General features: G+C 35.5%; 2 protein-coding genes across 2 annotated transcripts in view; both read left to right on the top strand.

Annotated features, from left to right (window-relative positions):
* LOC123534000 (T-complex protein 1 subunit zeta-like) overlaps positions 1–13,797 on the top strand; it is a 28,673-nt gene extending 14,876 nt beyond the window's left edge. The window contains exons 6-12 of the mRNA XM_053519650.1: positions 1,329–1,439; positions 3,319–3,478; positions 5,132–5,311; positions 6,247–6,487; positions 10,409–10,552; positions 11,483–11,555; positions 13,335–13,797. Coding sequence (XP_053375625.1) covers positions 1,329–1,439; positions 3,319–3,478; positions 5,132–5,311; positions 6,247–6,487; positions 10,409–10,552; positions 11,483–11,555; positions 13,335–13,410 — 985 coding nt within the window. The 3' untranslated portion in view covers positions 13,411–13,797. The remainder of the gene's footprint in view (positions 1–1,328; positions 1,440–3,318; positions 3,479–5,131; positions 5,312–6,246; positions 6,488–10,408; positions 10,553–11,482; positions 11,556–13,334) is intronic.
* Positions 13,798–17,801: 4,004 nt separating this feature from the next.
* Positions 17,802–23,140, top strand: LOC123535097 (E3 ubiquitin-protein ligase TRIM71-like). The gene is made up of 2 exons (XM_045317641.2): positions 17,802–17,915; positions 18,652–23,140. The coding sequence occupies exon 2, from the start codon at positions 18,657–18,659 to the stop codon at positions 20,466–20,468; it is 1,812 nt and encodes a 603-aa protein (XP_045173576.2). The 5' UTR covers positions 17,802–17,915; positions 18,652–18,656; the 3' UTR covers positions 20,469–23,140.
* Positions 23,141–23,762: the final 622 nt, after the last annotated feature.

Below are 23,762 nucleotides of genomic sequence, written 5' to 3'. Positions count from 1 at the left end.
TTATTGACATCATCTAATTTAGCTGGTACTAACAGAGTTAATAGACTTAGCATGTTTGCCACATTCTAGATGAATAAAGATTATTTTTAAATTAGGTACATATTATCAAGCATCTGCAATTCTAATAGCAAAGTTGAAGTAATAAGAAAAATGGCAATAAAAAAAGCACAGCAGAAAAGATACTTCAAATTACAAGTGAATTAGTCATATAAATGTGAATACAAAAAAAAACATGTTTTTTTTTTAATAATACCGTATAACTTCGTATTAACGCCCCCCCTCTAATTAACGCCGCCGCCCGCCCCGCCCCGTTTTTAAGGGAAAATAAAAAAATCTTACCTTCAAAAATTGGTCCTAGATCCAACACAATAATATCCAGATAATAACAATTCCATAACAATACAAATGAATTTCAAAAAAAAACAACACTTTATTAACACAGACTTTTAAACACGTTAACAGGCATGGCACAAATAAATCTACTGTGTGTACTGAATATGCCACACTATAAACGCTACAGTATTGATCAAATTTAACTCGGATGATGTCACTCAGCGCGCGAGACTTTACACAGATTCCCAGTACGGGTTAAGTCAGTGCATGAATTGGGATGAATAGGGGGGCGTTTATACGAGTTACTGACATTGTTTGGATCAAATTTTTCGTAAAATGCATCGCCCCCGGGGGCGTTTAAACGGGGTTATACGGTAATTGCATAAATGACCAAAATCTATATGGTACCCTGTATGAAATTGACAGTAAATTGTTGTAGGTCACACAATTAAAAAAATCCTATGCAAGGATGTCACAGGATTCCCAGAAATTTGAAAATGAGGCCAAAACAAAAATGGCATTGAAAGAAAGAACAGACTTTATGAAAAGGATGATAACATATGTGAAATAAGATATTCTATTAAAAGACTGGAAAGTTTAACGGGAAATAACATGATTTTCAAGAATGACCTAACATGGTCAATTTTAACTTGCTCAGCGAGCAGTTGACTAGACTTTTGCCTGCCCAAACTCGGCTTTTACCTGCATGCGCAGTCGTTAATGTCCAGCCAGAATTGTGTTGGAGTGATGTAAAGAGCAACGGATAACAAAATTTAATCAAATGCCGCATAAATGGTGCAATAACCCCCTTATGATATTAACAAGCATTGTCTCCAATAATAGTTAAAATATCCTAAGAAGACAGGCAAAAACAAATTCTTCCATTGCACTGTTGCATGAAGCAATGTTTTACCACGAAGAAGTGGACTCTTGAATGTATTAAAATGGGGAACGTATATATTTCTTGTGAACAAGGTTACTTACTTCTTTTACAGCCTGGTGAAAGGTTTGGTGTTAGATCATGGAGCCAGACATCCAGACATGAAGAAAAGAACCGAAGATGCATTTATCCTTACCTGCAATGTATCTCTGGAGTACGAGAAAACGTAAGTTATAGTAGCACAATTACAAATGAGAGATCTGAGCTGTATTGACTAACGCCATAGGTTTGCAGACTTTTAAAGCTAACATGGCTGAATGGTTAAGGTTTCTGACTTCAAATCACTTAGCATTCACTGCTGTAGGTTCGAAACGTTATTTAGGGTGTAGAGTTCTTTCGTTTAAGGAAGCCATCCAGCTGGTATAAGGTGTCTTTGTTTTACCCAGGTTCTAGCTCATGCCTGAAATATTGCCTCAAAAGGCACCCAAGGTTTTTCTCCATCATGAAAAGCTGGAAAGTCACCATATGGTCTAATATTGTGTCAGTGTTAGGTTTAAACCAGTAAAGACTGAGATTTTTAGCTCATCTGATTTTTTGAAAAAAAATGATGAGTTATTGTCATCACTTGAGCGGTTGTCGGCGTCGGCGTCGGCGTCTGCGTCGGCGTTGCCTGGTTAAGTTTTATGTTTAGGTCAGCTTTTCTCCTAAACTATCAAAGCTATTGCTTTGAAACTTGGAATACTTGTTCACCATCATAAGCTGACCCTGTATAGCAAGAAACATAACTCCATCTTGCTTTTTGCAAGATTTATGGCCCCTTTTGTACTTAGAAAATATCAGATTTCTTGGTTAAGTTTTATGTTTAGGTCAACTTTTCTCCTAAACTATCAAAGCTATTGCTTTGAAACTTGGAATACTTGTTCACCATCATAAGCAGACCCTGTACGTCAAGAATCATAACTCCATCTTGCTTTTTGCAAGATTTATTGCCCCTTTTGGACTTAGAAAATCAGTTTTCTTGGTTAAGTTTTATGTTTAGGTCAGCTTTTATCCTAAACTATCAAAGCTATTGCTTTAAAACTTGCAACACTTGTTTACCATCATAAGTTGACCCTGTATAGCAAGAAACATAACTCCATCCTGCTTTTTGCAAGATTTATGGCCCCTTTTTGACTTAGAAAATATCAGATTTCTTGGTTAAGTTTTATGTTTAGGTCAACTTTTTCTCTTAAACTATCAAAGCTATTGCTTTGAAACTTGCAACACTTGTTCATCATCATAAGCTGACCCTGTACAGCAAGCAACATAACTCCATCCTGCTTTTTGCAATAATTATTGCCCCTTTTGGACTTAGAAAATCATTTTCTTGGTTGAGTATTATGTTTAAGTCAACTTTTCTCATAAACTATTAAAGCTATTGCTTTAAAACTTGCAACAGTTTTTTACCATCATAAGTGGACACTGTACATCAAGAAACATAACTCTATCCTGCTTTTTGCAAGAATGATGGCCCTTGTTAGACTTAGAAAATCATGGGTAGGACAATATTTCTATTACACAAAAAAAATCAGATGAGCGTCAGCACCCGCAAGGCGGTGCTCTTGTTAAAAGTTAATAATAGTTTTGCAAACCTCTTTGTAATGCACCACTTCAATACTGCAAAACTACATACATAGCTCTTTATTGTTGTCTTCTGCTTACTTAAGACAAGGTTAAGTTTAAGATTTTCAGATACAGAACAAAAAGCAATTTGAACATTTCAGTTTTAAGTTTCAGGCTTACTACATTGATGAATGTGGGCCCTAAACAGCACATTTTAATATTCAGTTTCAAATTTCTTAATGATGAGGTTTTATTCTTTAAAGAAGTTTTTTGCTGCAAGAGGGCTTGGAAGATTTAGCAAACTGTTTTAAATTGTTTTATGGACAAGAAGCAGTTCTTCAAAGAAGAAGATAAAGAACTGGGTCTCTGTCACATTATGGAGTTAATATGACAGTTCATTGCATTAAACAGTATTGACATGATATTCTAGGCAGAAGTTTTAACAGTATTTGATGAAATCTCAGTTATTGCTGTATACTAAAACATTTATTTTTATGTAACAGGGAAGTGAACTCTGGATTCTTCTACAAGAGTGCTGAAGAACGCGAGAAGCTGGTACAGGCTGAACGTCAATTTATTGATGATCGAGTGAAGAAAATCATCGAGCTGAAGAGAAAAGTGTGTGATGGAACCACCAAGGGATTTATTGTGATCAATCAGAAGGTAACCTCGTCATTCGTAGTCCAGATTGTATAGAAGTCTTTGCTGGAATGCAATATTTTCAGATAGAATTATACTACATGTAAAACTGAAATATTTCTTGATGTTTTATTAAGATTAGAAAGACTTTTAAATGGAAATATTCTGTTGATACGTTGCTGTTGATTTTCTTGTATTTTAACTTTATACACATACTGGTATGTACTGTACATTGTGTAAAATTTGAAATGGTTTTTAGCTCGACTATACGAAGTATAAGGAGAGCTATCCTACTCGCCCCGGCGTCGGCGTCTTTCCGCATCCCCACCTTGGTTAAAGTTTTGGTGCACTTTCTCTTTTTTCAACTTATCTCTGTAATTACTTGATGGATTTGATTCAAACTTGAAATACATATTCCTCATCATCATCCACATCATCTGACATAAGGGGTCATAACTCTGGCACCAATATTTCATGAATTATCCCCCCTTTTCACTTTGATTTTCAGGTTAAAGTTTTGATGCACTTTCACTCTATCTCTGTTATTACTGAATGGATTTGATTCAAACTTAAAATAGTTGTTCAACATCATCACCCACATCATATGACACAAGGTGCATAACTCTGGCACCATTTTTTTCATGAATTATTCCCCCTTTTTACTTAGAATTTCAAGTAAAAGTTTTGGTGCACTTTCACTCTACCTCTGTTATTACTGAATGGATTTGATTCAAACTTGAAATACATATTCCTCATCATCATCCACATCATCTGACATAAGGGGTCATAACTCTGGCACCAATATTTCATGAATTATCCCCCCTTTTCACTTTGATTTTCAGGTTAAAGTTTTGATGCACTTTCACTCTATCTCTGTTATTACTGAATGGATTTGATTCAAACATAAAATAGTTGTTCAACATCATCACCCACACCATATGACTCAAGGTGCATATCTCTGGCACCAATATTTAATGAATTATGCCCCTTTTTGCTTAGGATATACTTATACAGTGTTTTGATACATTTTATTTTTACCTCTCTTATTACTTTAAGTTGATATTTTTGACATAGACTCAGGCTATTGTGTAATATCTTCATCCACAATTGGAGTGATTAAACACTCAAGTGACAGCTCTAGTTTCCTCAGATGTGCCCAGTTTCACTATCCAGCATCGAAATAGTCGAGCACGCTGTCTCCTGTGACAGCTCTTGTATGTTTTTTTCTAATATTCGCAAATAATGCCTCTGAACAAATTCAAAATATTTGTGAAAATTAATCTGCATCAGTCCTTAAACACTAATGCTCACATTTCACACTGCGAATGAGGCTTTTAACCATGAAATCACTAAATAAAGCCTACGTGATATAACCCCTTCTATAGTATTATTGGATTTGTTCATCAGTCATCTGCTTGGTCAGGGTAACTTTGAAGTAAAGAGAATCGACTTTGTTTCTGTGAAGTTTTGAAGTATTATTTCTTTTTAAAAAAGAACCTAGTAGTGTCAGCAAAAAAATTAACATAAGTTACTGAATGTTACATGTATGTATGATTATTAAAATAAATGACAGTTCACATATTTTCAGTAAAATGATTTTTGCCTTTTCAGTGATTTATTTAACATAAAAGAGAGACAACTCTTCATAGATTATAATATAAATTATTTACTTTCCAGGGTATTGATCCCATGTCTCTGGACATGTTAGCGAAAGAAGGCATTGTTGGTCTCCGCCGTGCTAAAAGACGTAACATGGAGAGGTTGACACTTGCATGTGGTGGTATCGCTATGAACTCTGTCGATGATTTGACACCAGATGTTCTGGGTTATTCTGGTCTTGTTTATGAACATGTTCTGGTAGGTATGATTGGGAGGCTTTGTTGGATAAAAAGGAATGAAAATAAAATAAGGATATTATCAAGGCATAATACTACAGGGCATCTTTTCATTTGCTGATCTAGATAAAAAAAAGTGGTTTTCAAAAGAAATAGATGTAGGAATTACTTGTACTTCAAAGTGAAAAGATGCAAATACTTCACATGGATATTACATGACTTTTCAGGAACCTGGCCTTAGGGTTTAGAAATTTACGCACGATAATTGCACATTTACGGAAAAGGGCAGGTTATTGAAACATGACCTTTTACTTTTCTGTAATAGGTCAATAAAGGGTTGATTGATATTTGGTGCCTTCCCAATCCAAAATTGGCTAAATATCCTAACTTGTGTAAAATGAAATACTTAAATTATATATTTTGTGAAGTTTTTTTGCCATAATTCATGTGGTCTGCTATTTTCTTTGTATTTCTTATGTTTGGATCAGTGGAAGCCCTGGATATATCTAGCACTTTGCCAGTGTTTTTTTCCCACTGTCATATGTGGGAATGGGGCCTGGGGCTTTACAATTGGAAAAAATGCATGGTATAACACCTAAATTGGGAGCTGTTAAGTCATAGCTTTTATGAAAATGTCACATTTAAGAAGAAAAAAAAAGGTCATAAAATGTATTATTATGCATTAAATAAGCAAATTGTCTTGTGTTTCATATGTATAGTCTCGTTTGAAAAAGTTGAAAAAAAGTTTTAAAAAAATTATCTTTTGGAATTTTAGCCTTGAAATTTGGGGGGCAAAACCCATACTATTTTCCATTGGGATTGGGGCACAATTTCGGCCCCAAATTGGCCAGAAAAAAACACTGCTTATCACCTAATGACTTTGAGTTATCTCTGTTTTACTTTAAGTAAGAAGCTTGCCATTTCTGTTTATATTACATCTACCATTTAATTTAACAGGGTGAGGACAAGTTCACCTTTGTTGAACAATGTAAGAACCCACGATCTGTTACCCTGCTTCTGAAGGGGCCAAACAAGCATACCCTGACCCAGATGAAGGACGCTATCAGGGATGGTCTGCGTGCCGTCAAGAACGCGATTGAAGACGAATGTGTTCTGCCAGGAGCAGGAGCATTTGAAATTGCTGCCTATCAGGAACTGATGAAGTACAAGAATGAGGTCAAGGGTCGTGCTAGATTAGGTATGCCTAAGTTAAACGTTGTTCAAGATGTAGAAGTACTGTGAAAACATTTAATTTTGTGGATGAATGATGAATGTATGAAAATGGTGGTTTCAGCCAAAACATTTATTTCATGCAGGTATGGATTTGTGGATTTCAAACATTGGAGATAATATGAAGGAGAATTTTATATTTTGATTGGGATTTAATTTTGTTGCTTGATGCAACCAAGAAGTCAATGAAAAGTAGTTTCTGTGAAAATTTAATGATTTCACAGTAACTTGTTTCATTCAGATATACTTGCGATTGATTTTAACCATTAAGGTTTGGCAGGGTATTACGTCTTTTTTAAACTGCCTGGGTAAGGTAGTGTTTATTATGCCCCACTTCGAAGAAGGAGGGGTATATTGTTTTGCAGATGTTTGTTGGAATGTAGACCAACCGTGTCCGAATGATAACTCAAGAACGCTTGGGCCTAGGATCATGAAAGTTAATAGGAAGGTTGGTCATCACCAGCAGATGACCCCTATTAATTTTGAGATCTGTGTGTCAAAGGTCAAAGTCACAGTGACCCTGAACAGTTAAACGGTTTCCGGATGATAACTCAGGAACGCTTGGGCCTAGGATCATGAAAGTTGATAGGGGGTTGGTCATGACCCAGGGCTTTTTTCCACTATAAATCTACCTCCTGTTAAAGGAGGTAATCCCAATGCAAAAAAGTATGTTTTTTTCCCAAAGTTGAATTTAAAATTCCCAAATGATTATACCTTTTAGGGTTTTTGCTGTTTTAAGATAGTTTTGCAAATTTGTATGTATATTAAGGTAAATTATAATACTGTTGAACAATTACTGAAATGCAATTCATTAATATTTCACACAAAAAAACACATTTATGTAGATTTTGGTAATTTGAAATTGCCCCAATTAAGACAATTTCCGAGAGCATTTTCCCAATTCCACCGGTGTCGGTGGCATTCCCAAATTGATGAAAAAAAGGCCTGTGACCAGCAGATGGCCCCTATTGATTTTGAGGTCAGTATGTCAAAGTTCAAGGTCAGAGTGACCCTGAACAGTTAAATGGTTTCCAGATTATAACTCAAGATTGCTTGGGCCTAGGATCATGAAAGATGATAGGGAGGTTTGTCATCACCAGCAGATGACCCCTATTAATTTTGAGATCAGTAGGTCAAAGGTCAAGGTCACAGTGACCAGGAACAGTAAAATGGTTTCTGGGCGATAAGAAGGCTTGGGCCTAGGATCAGGAAATTGATAGGAGATTGATCATGACCAGCAGATGACCCCTATTGATTTTGAGGTCATTAGGTCAAAGTTCAAGGTCACATTGGCCAGAAACAGTTAAACAGTTTCTGGATGATAACTTTAGAACGCTTGGGCCAAATGTCATGAATGATGATAGAGAGGTTCATCATGACCAGCAGATGACCTCTATTGATTTTGAGGTCAGTAGGTCAAAGGTCAAGTCTGTTTTTTTTTTGTTTTTTTAGCTCACCTGTCACATAGTGACAAGGTGAGCTTTTGTGATCACCCGTCATCCGTTGTCAGTCCGTCCGTGCGTCCGTCAACAATTTCTTGTCTGCACGATAGAGGTTTCATTTATGATTTTATTTTAACCAAACTTGCACACAACTTGTATCACCATAAGAGCCCGGTTCCTTTCTTGAACTGGCCAGATCCCATTATGGGTTCCAGAGTTATGGCCCCTGGAAGGGCCAAAATTAGCTATTTTGACCTTGTCTGCACAATAGCAGCTTTATTTATAACTTGATTTTTACCAAACTGGCACACAACTTGTATCACCATAAGATCTTGGTTCCTTTCTTGAACTGGCCAGATTCCAATATAGGTTCCAGAGTTATGGCCCCTGAAAGGGCCAGAATTAGCTATTTTGACCTTGTCTGCACAATAGCAGATTCATTTATGATTTTATTTTAACCAAACTTGCATACAACTTGTATCACCATAAGATCTTGGTTCCTCTCTTCAACTGGCGAAATTCCATTATGGGTTCCAGAGTTATGGCCCCTGAAAGGGCCAGAATTAGCTGTTTTGACCTTGTCTGCGCAATAGCAGCTTCATTTATGATCTGAATTTAATCAAACTTGCACAAAACATGTGTCACCATAAGATCTCGGTTCCTTTTTTTTAACCGGCCAGATCCCTTAATGGGTTCTAGAGTTATGGCCCCTGAAAGGGCAAAAATTAGCTATTTTGACCTTGTCTGCACAATAGGGGCTTCATTTATGATTTGATTTTAACCAAACTTGCACACAACTTGTATTACCACAAGATCTTGGTTCCTTTCTTGAACTGGCCAGATTCCATCATGGGTTCCAGAGTTATGGCCCCTTAAATGTCCAAAATTGGCTACTTTGGCTTTTGCAGCCATATAGATACTTCGTTTATTTGATACAAACTTCCAAAATATCTTCAACAACAATAAATCTTTGATTCCTTGACAATCAGATCCAGTCATAGGTTCCAAAGTTATTTTATATCTGATTACCTCCCCTGATTGTAATCAAAATGGATTTATATCAGTAAGTACTTATAGGACTTATTTGAAATTTCATTATTGTCATAAGATGGACTCAGCCAATCAGGGTAGATAACTATAGACTGATTTTATGTCAGATTACCTCCCTTTATTCCAAATTAAAATGGGTATATCTCCGTAACTAATGAAGATACTGATCTGAAATTTCATTTATGTAAACAGATTTATTTGGCAGATCCTTCTTTTGTTCACTTACAATAAATTTTTTTTTAATTACTTCCCTTTTACGTTACTATAAATAGCTTATTTTTAGTAACTTTTTTATTATTGGCCATAGGGAAAAACCGAGACCACTTTTCTGTGGTACAACATGGATGGTACCTCCAATTTTTAGGTGTATTTTGACAAATCTGTACCTTGTAAGAATTTTTTTTTCTTTTTGGTTAAATTTCTTCCCTTTGTTGTTCCTGTCCTTTGGACTTAGATATTTTTTCTGAGGACCTTCTGGTCCTCAAGTGCAATGATAACAGGTGAGCGATATAGGGCCATCATGGCCCTCTTGTTTGATATTAACTTCCAAAATATCTTCAACAACAATAAATCTTGGATTCCATGACAAATCAGATCCAATTGTAGGTTCCAGAGTTATTTTATATCTGATTACCTCCCCTGATTGTAATCAACATGGATTTATATCAGTAAGTACTTATAGGACTTATTTGAAATTTCATTATTGTTATTAGTTGGACTGAGACAATCAGGGTAGATAACTATGGACTGATTTTATGTCAAATTACCTCCCTTTATTTCAAATTAAAATGGGTATATCTCTGTAACTAATGAAGATACCGATCTGAAATTTCATTTATGTCAACAGATTTATTTGGCAGATCCTTCTTTTGTTTACTTACAATATATATATATTTTTTAATTACTTCCCTTTTACATTACTATAAATAGCTTATTTTTAGTAACTTTTTTATTATTGGCCGTAGGGAAAAACCGAGACCACTTTTCTGTGGTACAACATGGATGGTACCTCTAATGTTTAGGTGTATTTTGACATATCTATACCTTGTAAGAATTTTTTTTCTTTTTGGTTAAATTTCTTCCCTTTGTTGTTCCTGTCCTTTGGACTTAGATATTTTTTCTGAGGGCCTTCTTGTCCTCAAGTGCAATGATAACAGGTGAGCGATATAGGGCCATCATGGCCCTCTTGTTTTTTTTTCACTGGGAGAAAATTGTTCAACTAGTAGAACATCTTATGGAAAGAAGATGCTGATAATAAATATTTTATTTCATTTTGTTTGTTGAAATTAATAATGCAGTACTTCTACTTGCAAATATGTATTCTGTTTGTAGGAAAAATGAATGTGTCGCGAAATTGCTAAAAATTCTTGTCACTGCATGTGTTTTGTGAATTACAGGGGTTCAAGCCTTTGCCGATGCATTGTTGGTGATAATTAAGGTACTTGCCCAGAACTCGGGCTTAGATCCTCAGGAGGCAATTGTAAAGCTACAGGAGGAATATACCGGTCCTCAGCAAGCTGTGGGACTTGATATTAAAACAGGTTTGTGACTCTTCTATTTTGCATCTTGTAAAGGATAAACTTTCTTAGAAAAAAATAGCCTCTGTATAAACCTTTTTTTAGAAGAAAAATATGTACAAAGTTAAACAAGGCTTCTAGTATCAGTTCTTGAATGAGCAGCAAGCTATGAAATGTTTTCTTTAATGACCAGTGTACGTACACAATAAAATCATGTTCAGAGCAGTACATTTAATGTGCAGGAGGACAAGGTCTGGATTTCTGGCAGTGCCATACAGAAGATGTTAAAAATATTACTAGTAGCTCCCTTGCTTGGCACTTACTCGCCCGCTTAGCTCAGTAGGGAGAGCGTTGGTCTACGGATTGCGGGGTCGCGTGTTCGATTCCCAGGCGGGGCGTATGTTCTCCATGACGATTTGATAGAAGACATTGTGTCTGACATCATTCGTCCTACAGCTCTGGTAATTCATGTGGGGAAGTTGGCAGTTACTTGCGGAGAACAGGTTTGTACTGGTACAGAATCCAGGAACACTGGTTAGGTTAACTGCCCGCCGTTACATGACTGAAATACTGTTGAAAAACGGCGTTAAACCCAAAACAAACAAACAAATCCACATTAAAGGGAAAACTTTGCTTCTCTTTTATACTATCATGGGGATGATAAAAACAGAGACGAGGTGTCATGAGTGATTACTATTATAGAACTTTGTAGAACTTGTTCCACCGATTAAGACAGATAGATAAAACATCAGTGGGATTAATAAAAGTGTCGCCTTCTTAAACAGGCTTGATGCAAATCAAATTTATTCTAAGTTGACAGTTTAATGGTTGAATGCTAAAGGCAGGTGGCTGCCTATTAGTTTAAACTGGTGGCTGCATACTAGGAGTGACTGCTATAATGTAAATATTGATTTTGGTCTGTGTTGTTCTAAACAAGCCTTGTTTTGATTACAGGAGAGGTATTAATACCAGTGGATATAGGAATTTTAGACAACTATAGAGTGAAGAAACAACTTCTACATTCATGGTAAGGATATCTACCTATTAAATTTATGGACTTAGTCTAAATTGATTTGTAGTGCTGTTAATTTGGTGAAATAAGCAAAAGAATTTTATAAACTGTAATTCAGTTGTTAATGTGATAAATTTTTATGACCAATATGTTTGATTCCTGTGAAGGTAAAGCAGCATGGAAACACAGCTTTGTTTGATTTAAGTTCCAAGTTCAAATTTAAGCTCAGTTCAAGTTCAAGCTCGGGGGGGGGGGGGGGGGGGGGGGGGGGGGTCTGTTCAGAAGTACGCTAAAATGACTTGTGGTTTCTATATCTGCCATATTCAATGCACTTAATGACTGTTAGTGTTTGGAAATATTGACAACAGGTTTTGTGAACTTACTGAATGTAAATATATGTTATCAAACAATGTAATGTTAATTAATATGTATGTTTTCATAATGGAACGATAGTAGCTTTTAAGCCTGTTTACTGGCCTTGTGAGAATTAGTGAAGTCAAACCCACGATTATAAAATGATCTTGCTTGCCTTAAGGTATTTTACTTGGCAATGATAATTCCTAGTATATTTATGTCTACCACCACCACACAGTGGTGTGTGAAATATATTGATTTACTCCTGTGTGTGTGTGTGTATGTCAGTCAGTCTGTCAGTCACAAATCTTGTCCACACTGCAAGTCGAACATTTCTTACCCGATCTTGACCAAACTTGAACAAAAGGTGTTTTAAGTCCTCAGCCAAGTTCAATAACTAACCGAATCGGCCCAGGCACTTGGGAGTTATGGCCCTTGAAACTTGTTTTTGATAAAACACTGAAAGTCTGATAAGGCAGTTGAGGTCTTGGTGCATTGTTGACTTATATACTACTATTCAGATGATTAGGCAGTTTTGGGAGACATGCGCTTTTCTCAAAAGCAGCTCTAGTTTGTAGTGATGCCATTAAAACTAAAAATTGTGAATGCTCAAATATTTTTTCTTTGTACAGGGTTCGCACAGGCCTTGAAAAGTCCTTGAATTCGATGGTAGTCCTTGAAAACTCCTTGAAAATGACAAAACCCCTAAAAACCTGGAAAAGTACTTGAATTTTGAAAAAAACTCCTTGAATTTGACCTTTCACTCCTTGAAAATATTCTTTCTGTAACTTTGCTTTGCAAAAAGAATTTAAGGCTTAAAATAAATCGGAGAAAATGAAAATAAATTCGTGAAATTGCAGGATCAGGTCACTCGTATGCTATTATAGTGGTCTACGGCCACACTTTATCGATATTTACAGAGTGCTATTTCTACTATATCACCGTTTGCATGTTTCCGTTTCCGTATTAAAAAGTACGGGGAATAATAACTCGCAATTTTTAGGTATTTGCGAGTGTTTCCAGTGAATTAAAATGAATAAGAAAAATAAACATGTTTACTCAAGTAAGCGGGAGACAAAAGACGAATATAAACAGTGGCTGAAGCCCTATAGAGCAGACAGAACGAAGTGTATTTGTACGTCGTGTGACAAAATTTTGAGGTATCATTAGTAGGAGTGTGCTAAAAAATCACAAGAATAGTGATAAACCTCAGCAAAATAGTGAATTACATCAATCTAATAATCGAATTACGTCATTTTCAAAGGTGTGACAAGTGATGGTTGTTTTATTTTTGCATTACATAATAAAAGTTTTTCAGATTAGGTCGTGGTTTTGAAAAAAAATAGTGCTTGAAAAATTGTGAAAAGTCCTTGAAAAGTCCTTGAAAAGTACTTGAATTTTGTCTCTGATATTCTGTATGAACCATGTTGTATATTTCAGTACTGTCATAGCAACCAATTTATTACTGGTGGACGAGATCATGAGGGCGGGAATGAGCTCACTCAAGGGAGATTAACATGACTAATAATTTTTTCATTGAGACGTCTTCTTTCTTCATTTTACTCATTTTTCTGTGTGCGCTTTTTTCTACTTTTTTGATAGCAATAGAAGAGAAATAGTTTATTAATGAACTGGGAGTTCTTCAGTCAATGAATGTTTTTATCTTATAATGATGATGTCAGAACTATCTATAAAATGACAAGATCCTACTGTTGTAATTGAGCAGTTTTAAAGTAACTGAAAGCAGTTGAACTGAAATTCTTTGGTATGTGCCTTTTGTCTTGTAAGAAGTTGTAAAACAGAAAATGGTTGCTTTATTTGAGACAAAAAAGATCATGATAGATATTACTTAGTTTCAAATGTGCTATTATTGTGAACAAATAAATTATTGCTTGCATTAAAAGTAGTTCTTATTTTATTAACCAATGAAAATACTGCTATTATACTTTATAAAATTGGGGTGTGGTGTTCAGTGGAGTTGGAGGATTGAGCATCAAACTGGGTTTCCAGTCAGTATCTTTCATTCTAATATGCCTGTCTCTCTTAAAACACTCTTACGCTAGAATGATGTCACGTTAACGTGCAGTGACGTCAAAGTTTTTGTTACGACCAGGAAAGAGCGCTTCTATATTTTACCTAGTGTTTGAAATTAAGGTCATACTAAAATCGAAATAATTTATAGCACAAGTGTGCTTTAACACTATTTATACACTCTGGTGGTAATACGTCATTCAGATAATTTCCCTCGGGCTGTGCCCGCGTGAAATTATTACGCCAGACATATAACCACCCATCGTGCAGTGTTAAAGCACTCTTGCTATAAATTATTTCTTAAATAAGAAACATTTGTAGGTGGCTGAGCATGCACATCATTGATCACTTGGGGCACAGAATTCTTCGTGTCAAATCATCCAGCTGGCTGATGGAAATTGATGGTTCTACTCGGTGCACACCCGAAATGAAATAATAGCAGGAGTCTTCCTCCACCATGAAAGATGTAAAACTGCCATTACTTATAATTGTATCAGTTAAAACCATTGGCGATATATGGCCTTTTTGTGTCGGTTGAACTCGGTTCGCCGTAAAATCTAACTCGCTTAAGTTAAAACCAACAAAACAGTACTTTTGCCCAGATTTAAGAGAATTTTTCTGGTTTGCCTTAATCTGTGACCATATAATGGACATTAGTTAATCAGAAGCTGTTTATTCAGACAAGGTGCAAATTGAAATAATCAGTGGCAATGCCTCGCTTGTGGTCTAATGAAGTAATAGGAGGGGTACCACACTTCCCTTTAAAACAATATCTCCTTAACCACCTGCCAATTTTGACGAAACTTCACAGGAATGTTCCCTGAATGATCTTTTTAAAAAACTGTGTAAAGAACTGTTTCCATTCAGAACTCTGGTTGCAATGGCAACTGGAAGGAAATTTTTTAAAATTCTGCTTGTCCAAAACCACAGGTCTTGGGACTTTGATATCTGGTATGTAGCATCATCTAGTGGTCCTCTACCAAGATTGTTCAAATTATCTCCATAGGGTCAAATATGGCCAGCCCTGGGGTCGCATGGTTTACATAGACTTATTTAGGGAAAAGCTTTGAAAACCTTGTCCAAAACCACGGCCTAGGGCTATGATTTCTGATATGTAGCATCATCTAGTGGTCGTCTACCAAGATTTCAATTATCTTCCTAGGGACAAATATGGCCCCGTCCTAGGGGTCGCATGAGAACCATTTGACCCAGAATTTTCAAACTTCATAGGATAATAGGACTTGCAGATTAGATAACCCTTATTGTTTTGGGTCACTTGAGCAAAGGTCAAGGTCACAGGGGTTAATATGGAAAGCTCTTTCCCATCAATAACTAGAGAACCACTTGACCCAGAATGTTGAAACTTCATAGGATGATTTGAGATGCAGAGTAGATGACCTAATTATTTTGGGTTCACTCGATCAAAAGTCAAGGTCACAGGGACCAGAACATGGACGGAGGTAGGCACAAGCACTAAACTGTGAGCGATATAGGGCCATTATGGCTCTCTTGTATAATTAATTTAAAAACTTGAAAGGTTCCAACAATGATGCACATATATGTACTTCCCAGTCTATCCAGTACAGAATGTTTAGCCCAATGCCAAATGCATGAAAATATGAATTTAAATAGTTCTTGAGTTTTAGCTCACCTGAGCAATGCTCATGATCACGCTGCGTCCGTCCGTGCGTGCTTGCATCCGTCGTGAACAATTTTGTTGAAAATACACCTACAAAACCACTGAATGGATTTTGATGAAACTTGGCATGGATGGTCCTCTACCAAAGTTGTTTAAACGGTTCTGCTCGGTTGCACATAAGGGCCACCAGAGCTAAAAATAGACTAATCTTTAAACGACATCTCCTAAACCGATGGTCCGATTTTGAAATAATTTCACACAAATGTTCCTTATGTCACCCTCTACCAAGATCATTCAAGTTATACAGATTCGTCAAAAAACGTGGTCGCCAGGGGCGTGGTCACTTTTCCCTATATGCATATAGTGGAAATTTAAAAAGTCTCGTGTGAAACTTATGGCCCGATTTTAGAATAATTTTACACAAATGGTCCTTGTGTAACCCTCTATCAAAAATGTTCAAATTATACCGATTTGTCAAAAAACGTGGCCGCCAGAGGGCGTGGTTACTTTTCCCTATATGTATACAGTGGAAACTTTAAAACTTTGTGTGAAACTGCAGGACAGATTTTCTTGTGTGACCTTTTACAAATATTTTTCATTTTTTTCTGATTTGTAAAAAAACCTTAGGGCGTCGTCACTTTCCATCAACAATTTCTTTAAACAATATCTCCTCCAAAACAACGTTGGACACTCGTATAACAACAGCTCACTTTGAGCACTTTCTGCTCAGGTCAGCCATAAACTAAGAGACCGACCAGGATTTAAACTGCTACCCGTCCACGTCCACTGCCGTTTAAAATTTCTACATTCGAAAGGTCGTCAACATTTGTGTTTAAACGACATCTCCGCCAAACCAATGACTTGATTTTGATGAAACTTGGCCATGATGTTCCTTGGGTGGTCCTCTACAAAGTTGTTCAAACAGTTCCGCTTGGTTGCACATAGGGTCTGCAAGAGCTAAAAATAGAGAAAAAAACTTCAAACGACATCTCCTCCTAAACCGATGGTTTGATTTCGAAATAATTTCACACAAACGGTCCTTATTTCACCCTCTACCAAGATTGTTCAAATTATACCGATTCGGCAAAAAACATTGCTGCTAGAGGGCGTGGTCACTTTTCCCCCTTATGTATATAGTTGAAACTTTAAAAATCTTCATGTTTGAAGCTGCAAGCCCGATTTTAGAATAATTTTACACAAATGGTTCTTGTGGGACTCTCTACCAAGATTGTTCAAATTATTCCGATTGTCAAAAAACAAAAAAAAAACGCTGCCAGGGTGTGTGGACACTTTTCTTCTCTGAATCAATAATAGCTAGAGCCTTGATATTTGGCATGTGATATCAGATTTGTAATGTCTACCAAAATTGTTCAAATTACTGACCTAGGTTCAAAAGTGTGCGTGACATGTATATAATATAGGCTAACAAAGAAGAAACCTAACTGTACTTCTACAAACACACTTGAAGCCTTGTACACAGGTGAGTGCTTTAGTGTCAATGACCCTCTTGTTTCCATAAGCTATCTTTAGCCTAAACTTTATTTCAACATAATCCCAGTTAATTCTGCAGGAACTTATGTTGTCCATTTATGGTAACATTAGCCTTGATCCCAGTGGCCTCAAATACAAGCTGATACGAACCATTTTGTTACGCCCATATTGAAGAAGCGGGGGTATATTGCTTTGCGCCTGGAGGTCGTGTTGGTATGCCGAAAGTTCCGTCTGTCGGAAGACCGAGCATTTTCTGCCCGATTACTTGAGAAGCACTTAACCTAGAACATTCAAACTTGGTATTATAATTGGGCACATGAAGCAGATGGACCCCCTCCCAATTGTTTTGGGGGTCAGTCAAGGTCACAGGGGCCCGAACATTTAAAACGGCTTCCGCCTAATAACTCCAGAACAACTCTTATCAAGTGCCTTCAAACTTGATAGCATAGTAGATCAAAGGTAAAGGTCACAGGGGCCTGAACCTTTAAAAACGGTTTCCACCCAATAGCTTGAGAACCATTTGACAAAGCACCTTTAAACTTTGGTACTATGATTGGGCTGATCAAAGAAGTACAAAATGAGATAAAGATTTGTTCTCTGAAACGGGTCTAACTATGTTTGGTAGCTCTTTAAAAATGTATAAAAATGTATATAATATATAGGAAATACTTTTTTTTGTGCAATGTGACGGCAAGGGAAATCAATGCGTAGGAGTTTGTTTTCTATAATCATCTCCCTTGGTGTCGAAATAGAACAAGGAAGTCTAACCTGCATTAATTCGTAGAAGAAGAAATTTTATTGTTATGGAGTAAAATGTCAATACAGGAAACAAAACAATTTAATTGGGTACTAGAAATTTGGTAAGTTTGATTTTGATTATATCTAAAATGACTGGAGTGATCAAATTTAACCTTTACCCTGCTAAATTTCTAAAATGGACTGGTCCATCATTCAGTTTGGGTAGTACCATTTATTATTCGAAGGGGTGTTCAATGAAACTTTACTGACTGAATAGCGAACAGTACAGACCATGATCAGACTGCACGGATGTGCAGGCTGATCTTGGTCTGCACTGGTCGCAAAAGGCAGAATCACTTGCCGCCAGCAGGCTGAAGGTTAATGTTTAAATGACTATCAGTACCTGTCTGATCATGTTATATTATTGAAATAGGTCGGATTGACTATTGACTTTTAGGTGGCTTTCTTAAATAACATGTAAATAATCACAACCAGCTCTGACAGGTCAAAGAGGATGCAACTTACTCCATTTTGTAGAGGGAGATGCAGTTTGGATATTTTAAGTTTTTAAACGTTTTAAATATCTACAAAATACAGTCAGATTTGATTGCTAAAATAATATCTAATTTTACCATGTTAAACCAATCGTTGTAAAACGTCTAAAAGCTTATCCGGTGAGTAGAAAATATTTCTCTTAAAAATGGACTAAGCTGATGTTTGATACGAAAGATTAAATTTTACAGGAAGTAACGTAATCTCTATTTCAGATAAAAAAAATATAAAATTTAACTTCATAGTTACGTGTTGTAAGATATTTTGTATCAATATGCATATTAATTATCATGATTTGTTTCACAGAAACTATGGAAGTATCAGGAAAAAGAGGGAGAGAGACGGATTTCTTACCATCTTTGTCACGTGGATCTGATGAAGCTGACCAGCTTTACTGTCTCCCGTGTAAACAAGATGGATCTCGAGTACTAGCCTACGGATATTGTCAGAACTGTGCCGAACATTTGTGCGAGACATGCTACAGAATCCACACTAAACCATCACCTTGCAGGAATCATATCCTTCTAGACAAGACACAAATGCCAAGATCACAGAATCCAAGTACACAAACAAGTCCCAAAGATTTGACTGAAACATGCCAACACCACCATGGTAAAGTTATAGAGTATTTTTGCAAGGATCATAAAACGTTGGGTTGCAGTCCTTGTATTACGATAAACCACAGAAATTGCAAGATCGATTACATTCCAGATGTCTCCAGCAACTACATAACCAGTCCTCAGTACCAAAGTCTTCTCCAGGCTTTGCAGTCTTTACACGAAAATGTGAAGGAAATAACCAAATCAATTAAAGAGAACAAGAAACTCATACAAGAAAACCAAGATAAAGTCAAGACAGATATTCAAAAGTTTAGACAAGAAATCAACACTACACTAGACGAATGGGAAGCTCAGATCTACAAAGATATTGAGAGTTTATTTTCAAGAGAGCATCAGAGGACAGATTCAACACTTACCCAATGTCACGAAATGACAGGAAAGATTGAAACACAACAAAAAACCTTCAAGACTCTGGAAAAGGATAAGAAATGCAACATGATCTTTATACATGGCAAGAAAAAGGAAGAGTCAGTTAAAGGGGACAAGAAAATTGAACAAAAATTGAGAGAAGAAACTAAAGCTAACAGTTATATATTTAAACCTAACTTGGCTATAAAAAATCTACTGAAGACTGAGACTACCTTGGGAACGTTATTCAACACTGATGATGAACCTAAACCTAAAACATTACAAGACCAGGCTGAAGATAATAAAACAAAATTATCCACTCACTTTCAGTTGCGACCAAGACATCATTTGAAGGTGCCAAGTTCTGACATTTCTGCTACTCTATTAGATCAAATTAATGTTAAGACTGTCAGAGATAAATATGATTCTAACATATCAGGACTTGCAGTAATTAACACAGACAGACTTGCTATTGCTGACTACTATAACACAAACATTAAGATTATTGATGTGAAGCAGAAGACAATCGTTTCTGAGCTAAAAATGCCTTCATACCCATGGGACGTGACAGTGTTGCAAGGCGACCAGCTTGCAGTTACACTTCCGGGTGAAAGCTTGATACAGGTTTTGTCATGTTCTGATGGTTTATCTAAAGTGAGACAACTGACAGTTAACGAGGCATGCTATGGGTTAGCTTTTATTGAAGGAAGTCTGATATTTGGGATGAAAGGTGGAACAGTGCACATGAAGATAATAAATCTGTCAGGGAAAGTTTTGAAAACACTGGAATGTGGTGGAGCAAAAGAAGTCGTTTATACTACAGCATGTTCAAGATTTAGATATATTTATGGTTCAACTGGTAGCAATGTATTTTGTTTCAATATGTCTGGTGAAGCAGTGGGGCGGTATGCACATGAAAGTCTGAAGAAGCCACGTGGACTAGCTGTATTGGAAGATGGTTCTATATTGGTATGTGACCCTAGTAACAGCAGCATTCATCTGATTTCAGGAAACATGAAAAGTAGCAGGATAATACTGCAGGAAACAGATGGACGTATGAACCCATACTGTATGGCGTTTGATAGTGAAGAGATGAAACTGTACATAGGCAGCGACAGGCAATGCAACTACATAAATGTGTATGGCCTAAAATAAAGAAGCTCAATGCCATTCATAGTTAATGTAACAGTTCATCTAACTACAATAGACGGAAACTGTTCTTGTAATACTGACTTCTGAAAGAATCTAGTATTGTACAGACACATTAGTATGGACATTGTGCTCTTTACTGATACTACAAATCAAGACATGTATACCAGTATATTACCAGAACTAGAATATCAGTTTGGAATTAAGAAAGTATATTGCGTTCTATATACACTATACATGTACCGGTCGCAGCATGAGTTATCTGATAAAGCACGCGAGGGAAATGTTATATATTCTATTTAGAATAAACAAACTTCTAAGAGCTGTAGTATATTGCCAGGTCATTTTTGAATAAGGATTACTCACATTATGTTCATAAATGACATTTTAACAACAAAAAGGTACCAAGAAAAGTAGGGCTCATGTATCTTCTAAGAGATTACTGTCTGACATGTGACAACTATGAAAATTGACATCTAAAATATGGTGTAGGATACACGCACAATTCGGTTTAATGTGCAAATAATCTCATTAGAAATGCTACAAAATTGTCAGAAATAGATCCACAATGAAATAAAAACAGAAAATAGGTTATATAAAACATGAAAATGCCATCTTTACTGGGAAAAACGGAAGATTTTTTCTTTCTGCCATTATCTGAATAACCCATGTTTTCTCTCTATATTACATCAATTGCCTGACAATTTTTTACTATTAAGAAAAATCTAACTTCACGAAATCAAACCAAACTTAAAACAAAGTTTTGATATAGCTTCTGAGAAATTTAATAACTACTCTTTTTGTCTGAATAATGGTGGATTAACTTTTACTTTCAAACAATAGTGCATGATATAGTTAAAAGGAGAAGGATTTAAAAAAAGGATTTACAGGTCATTGTCATAGTGAAAAGGAGATTTTCGGAAAAAAGAGATTAAAACTATATATTTGGTTCGTGCTGTTAAATACCCTTTCATAATACATGACTGTTGAAATCATGAATTATTTTAGCAAAAATAGAAGCATCTGGAAGAAGAGGTCATCAGAGGGATTTCACTTCATCCCTTTCAAGTAGTTTTAATGACGCTTTCTAATTTTCTAACTTTGTATATTATCTTGTAAATGTAATGTAGCCGTTTTCCATTATGCATTATGTATACTAGTATATGTTATCAGACTGCTGATGTTTGCCGCTATTGTGGGACTTATGCATTTAAAAAGAAAATGTTGAAAACTTTAATTTGCTTTCAAATTTTTATAGCTATTTTTGATTTAATTTACATATTATTCACAAAAAGCATTACTGAGGTAATAATGGCATTTTTATGTCTGACTTACAAGAAGGTAATCTGCATTAGAACAGAAATATAATATTTTATTTTTATATCTTATCAAATAATTAAAAAAGACATAGAGGATACAAATGTATATGTTGACTGATAATATCTTTCACGAGTGAACACCACATGCAATATTTTCACAAGTGGCATAGCCACAAGTGAAAATGTAAAATATGGTGTTCATGAGTGAAAGATGTTTTGATCTCACATGTAAAACAAACAAATTTTCTTTGTATTTCATATATTGACTAATTATACCCATTTCATAGCTTCTTACCAGTTAAAAAACTATTTGATATTTTTTCACTGTGAAAATACCAGATTTATTTCACTCTAATTTTTCTATAATTTCACTGAAAAACATATAATTAAATATTTACTTACTACTAAGTTTTGTGATGTTGAAATAGACACTTGAATAGTTTGCCTTGAAATACCGAAATGAACAAAATGAAGTAATATTTTGGTTTCATAATAAGTTATAAACTGTTATTGAATATTTAGCATAGATACCAGTTATTTTCTCGTACTAGCGTCGAGCTGATTTTTCAACCTCGTTCATATACCCTATGCGAAGATTTTTTAACGAAGTTTGTTTTATGTGTTTTGATATCTAAATGCGTTACTTTTCGTAAATATCGAATTCAAAATTGATAACTGAATCCATTCTAGGCTCTAATGCAAGCAACTCAACTTCTTTAACAGTCTTTTAATTAATGCATTAAGGACATTTCATTTTGAAACATGGCGGTTCTTAACCAACATATCTTTTCATACGAACTACTTTGTAAACAAATAGAATAATCATACAGTATGGAAAATGAAAATAAGAAAGTGAACATTTCCCTTTAAATTAGTTTCTGAATGATATTGATAAATGTTTTGTGAAGGTAGAGTGCGTATTACTTTAAAAATATATATTATTCATTGTTGATTTTTTGATGTTCGCAATGAGTCATATGCAAATCTATGTAAATCAACAATAACTTTATTTTTTGAATATTTAGTTATGCATTTCCTTTAATTACTAGTAAGAAATAGAGCAGCATCCAATTCATGTTCTGAAACCTTGTACTTTTTTAAATTACAAAATGTGTGTTCCCCTAAATCATTTTTATTAATTCTTCGAAAACTGTGAGCCATATATAAAATTCGGTTGAGCTGTTCACGTGAAAAGAAGACTTCCTGAAGAGTTCATCTGTCAGTGATTTTGTAACAACCAGTCCAGCAAGCCAATTCAGAAACAGTGCTAGTATTGCTCTATTTATATGTTATAAAGATGTATTATATCAATAAAAAAATTCTCTCCAAAGGTAATGTTTTAAATTATAGATTTAATTGTGGGACATAACAAAATTGTTGAGAAAAGGCAAGTTTTGTCCAGGAACATACGCAAACCTCACAGGAAGCACATATATCCTGAAACTTAATATCTAAGATATTACCTGCATCAACCATAAGATTGTTTCATAAACATAAACAATTAAAAAAAAGTTATTTTGACTTTTGGATTCTACTGAGCTGTTCCGCTTCATTATTGTCGTTTGTGTCTCCTGACAAACATATAAAAAAGTAAGTAGCTTTAGCGCTATGCACACAATTAAGTCGATTGATTTAGTCTGGTGCATGTTTTCGACGCGTTTCAGTACATTATGATTCACTTAAAAGCTCATTAGAGCTACATTCTTAGTACATGCAGGTATATCATAAATAACGAATTATACATTATCTATGGTACACACACTTTATAGAACTAAAATACAAAGTAAGGGCATCATATATATCGCTAATGTGTGTAAATAAGACTTCGTTAAATCACTCCGCAGTATTACATAGTTAAGGCAGAAGTGAAATACATATATAGTAAAATTTATGTCATGTAACAGGTAGAAAGCTACATATAAAATAAGACCTCAGCGCAACAAGCGGTTAACAGCATAAAATTAAAGTAGCAGTCAACTAC

Source organism: Mercenaria mercenaria, chromosome 12, assembly GCF_021730395.1.
Source record: "Mercenaria mercenaria strain notata chromosome 12, MADL_Memer_1, whole genome shotgun sequence".
NCBI lineage: Eukaryota > Metazoa > Mollusca > Bivalvia > Venerida > Veneridae > Mercenaria > Mercenaria mercenaria.
This window is presented reverse-complemented; position numbering and strand designations above follow the sequence as displayed.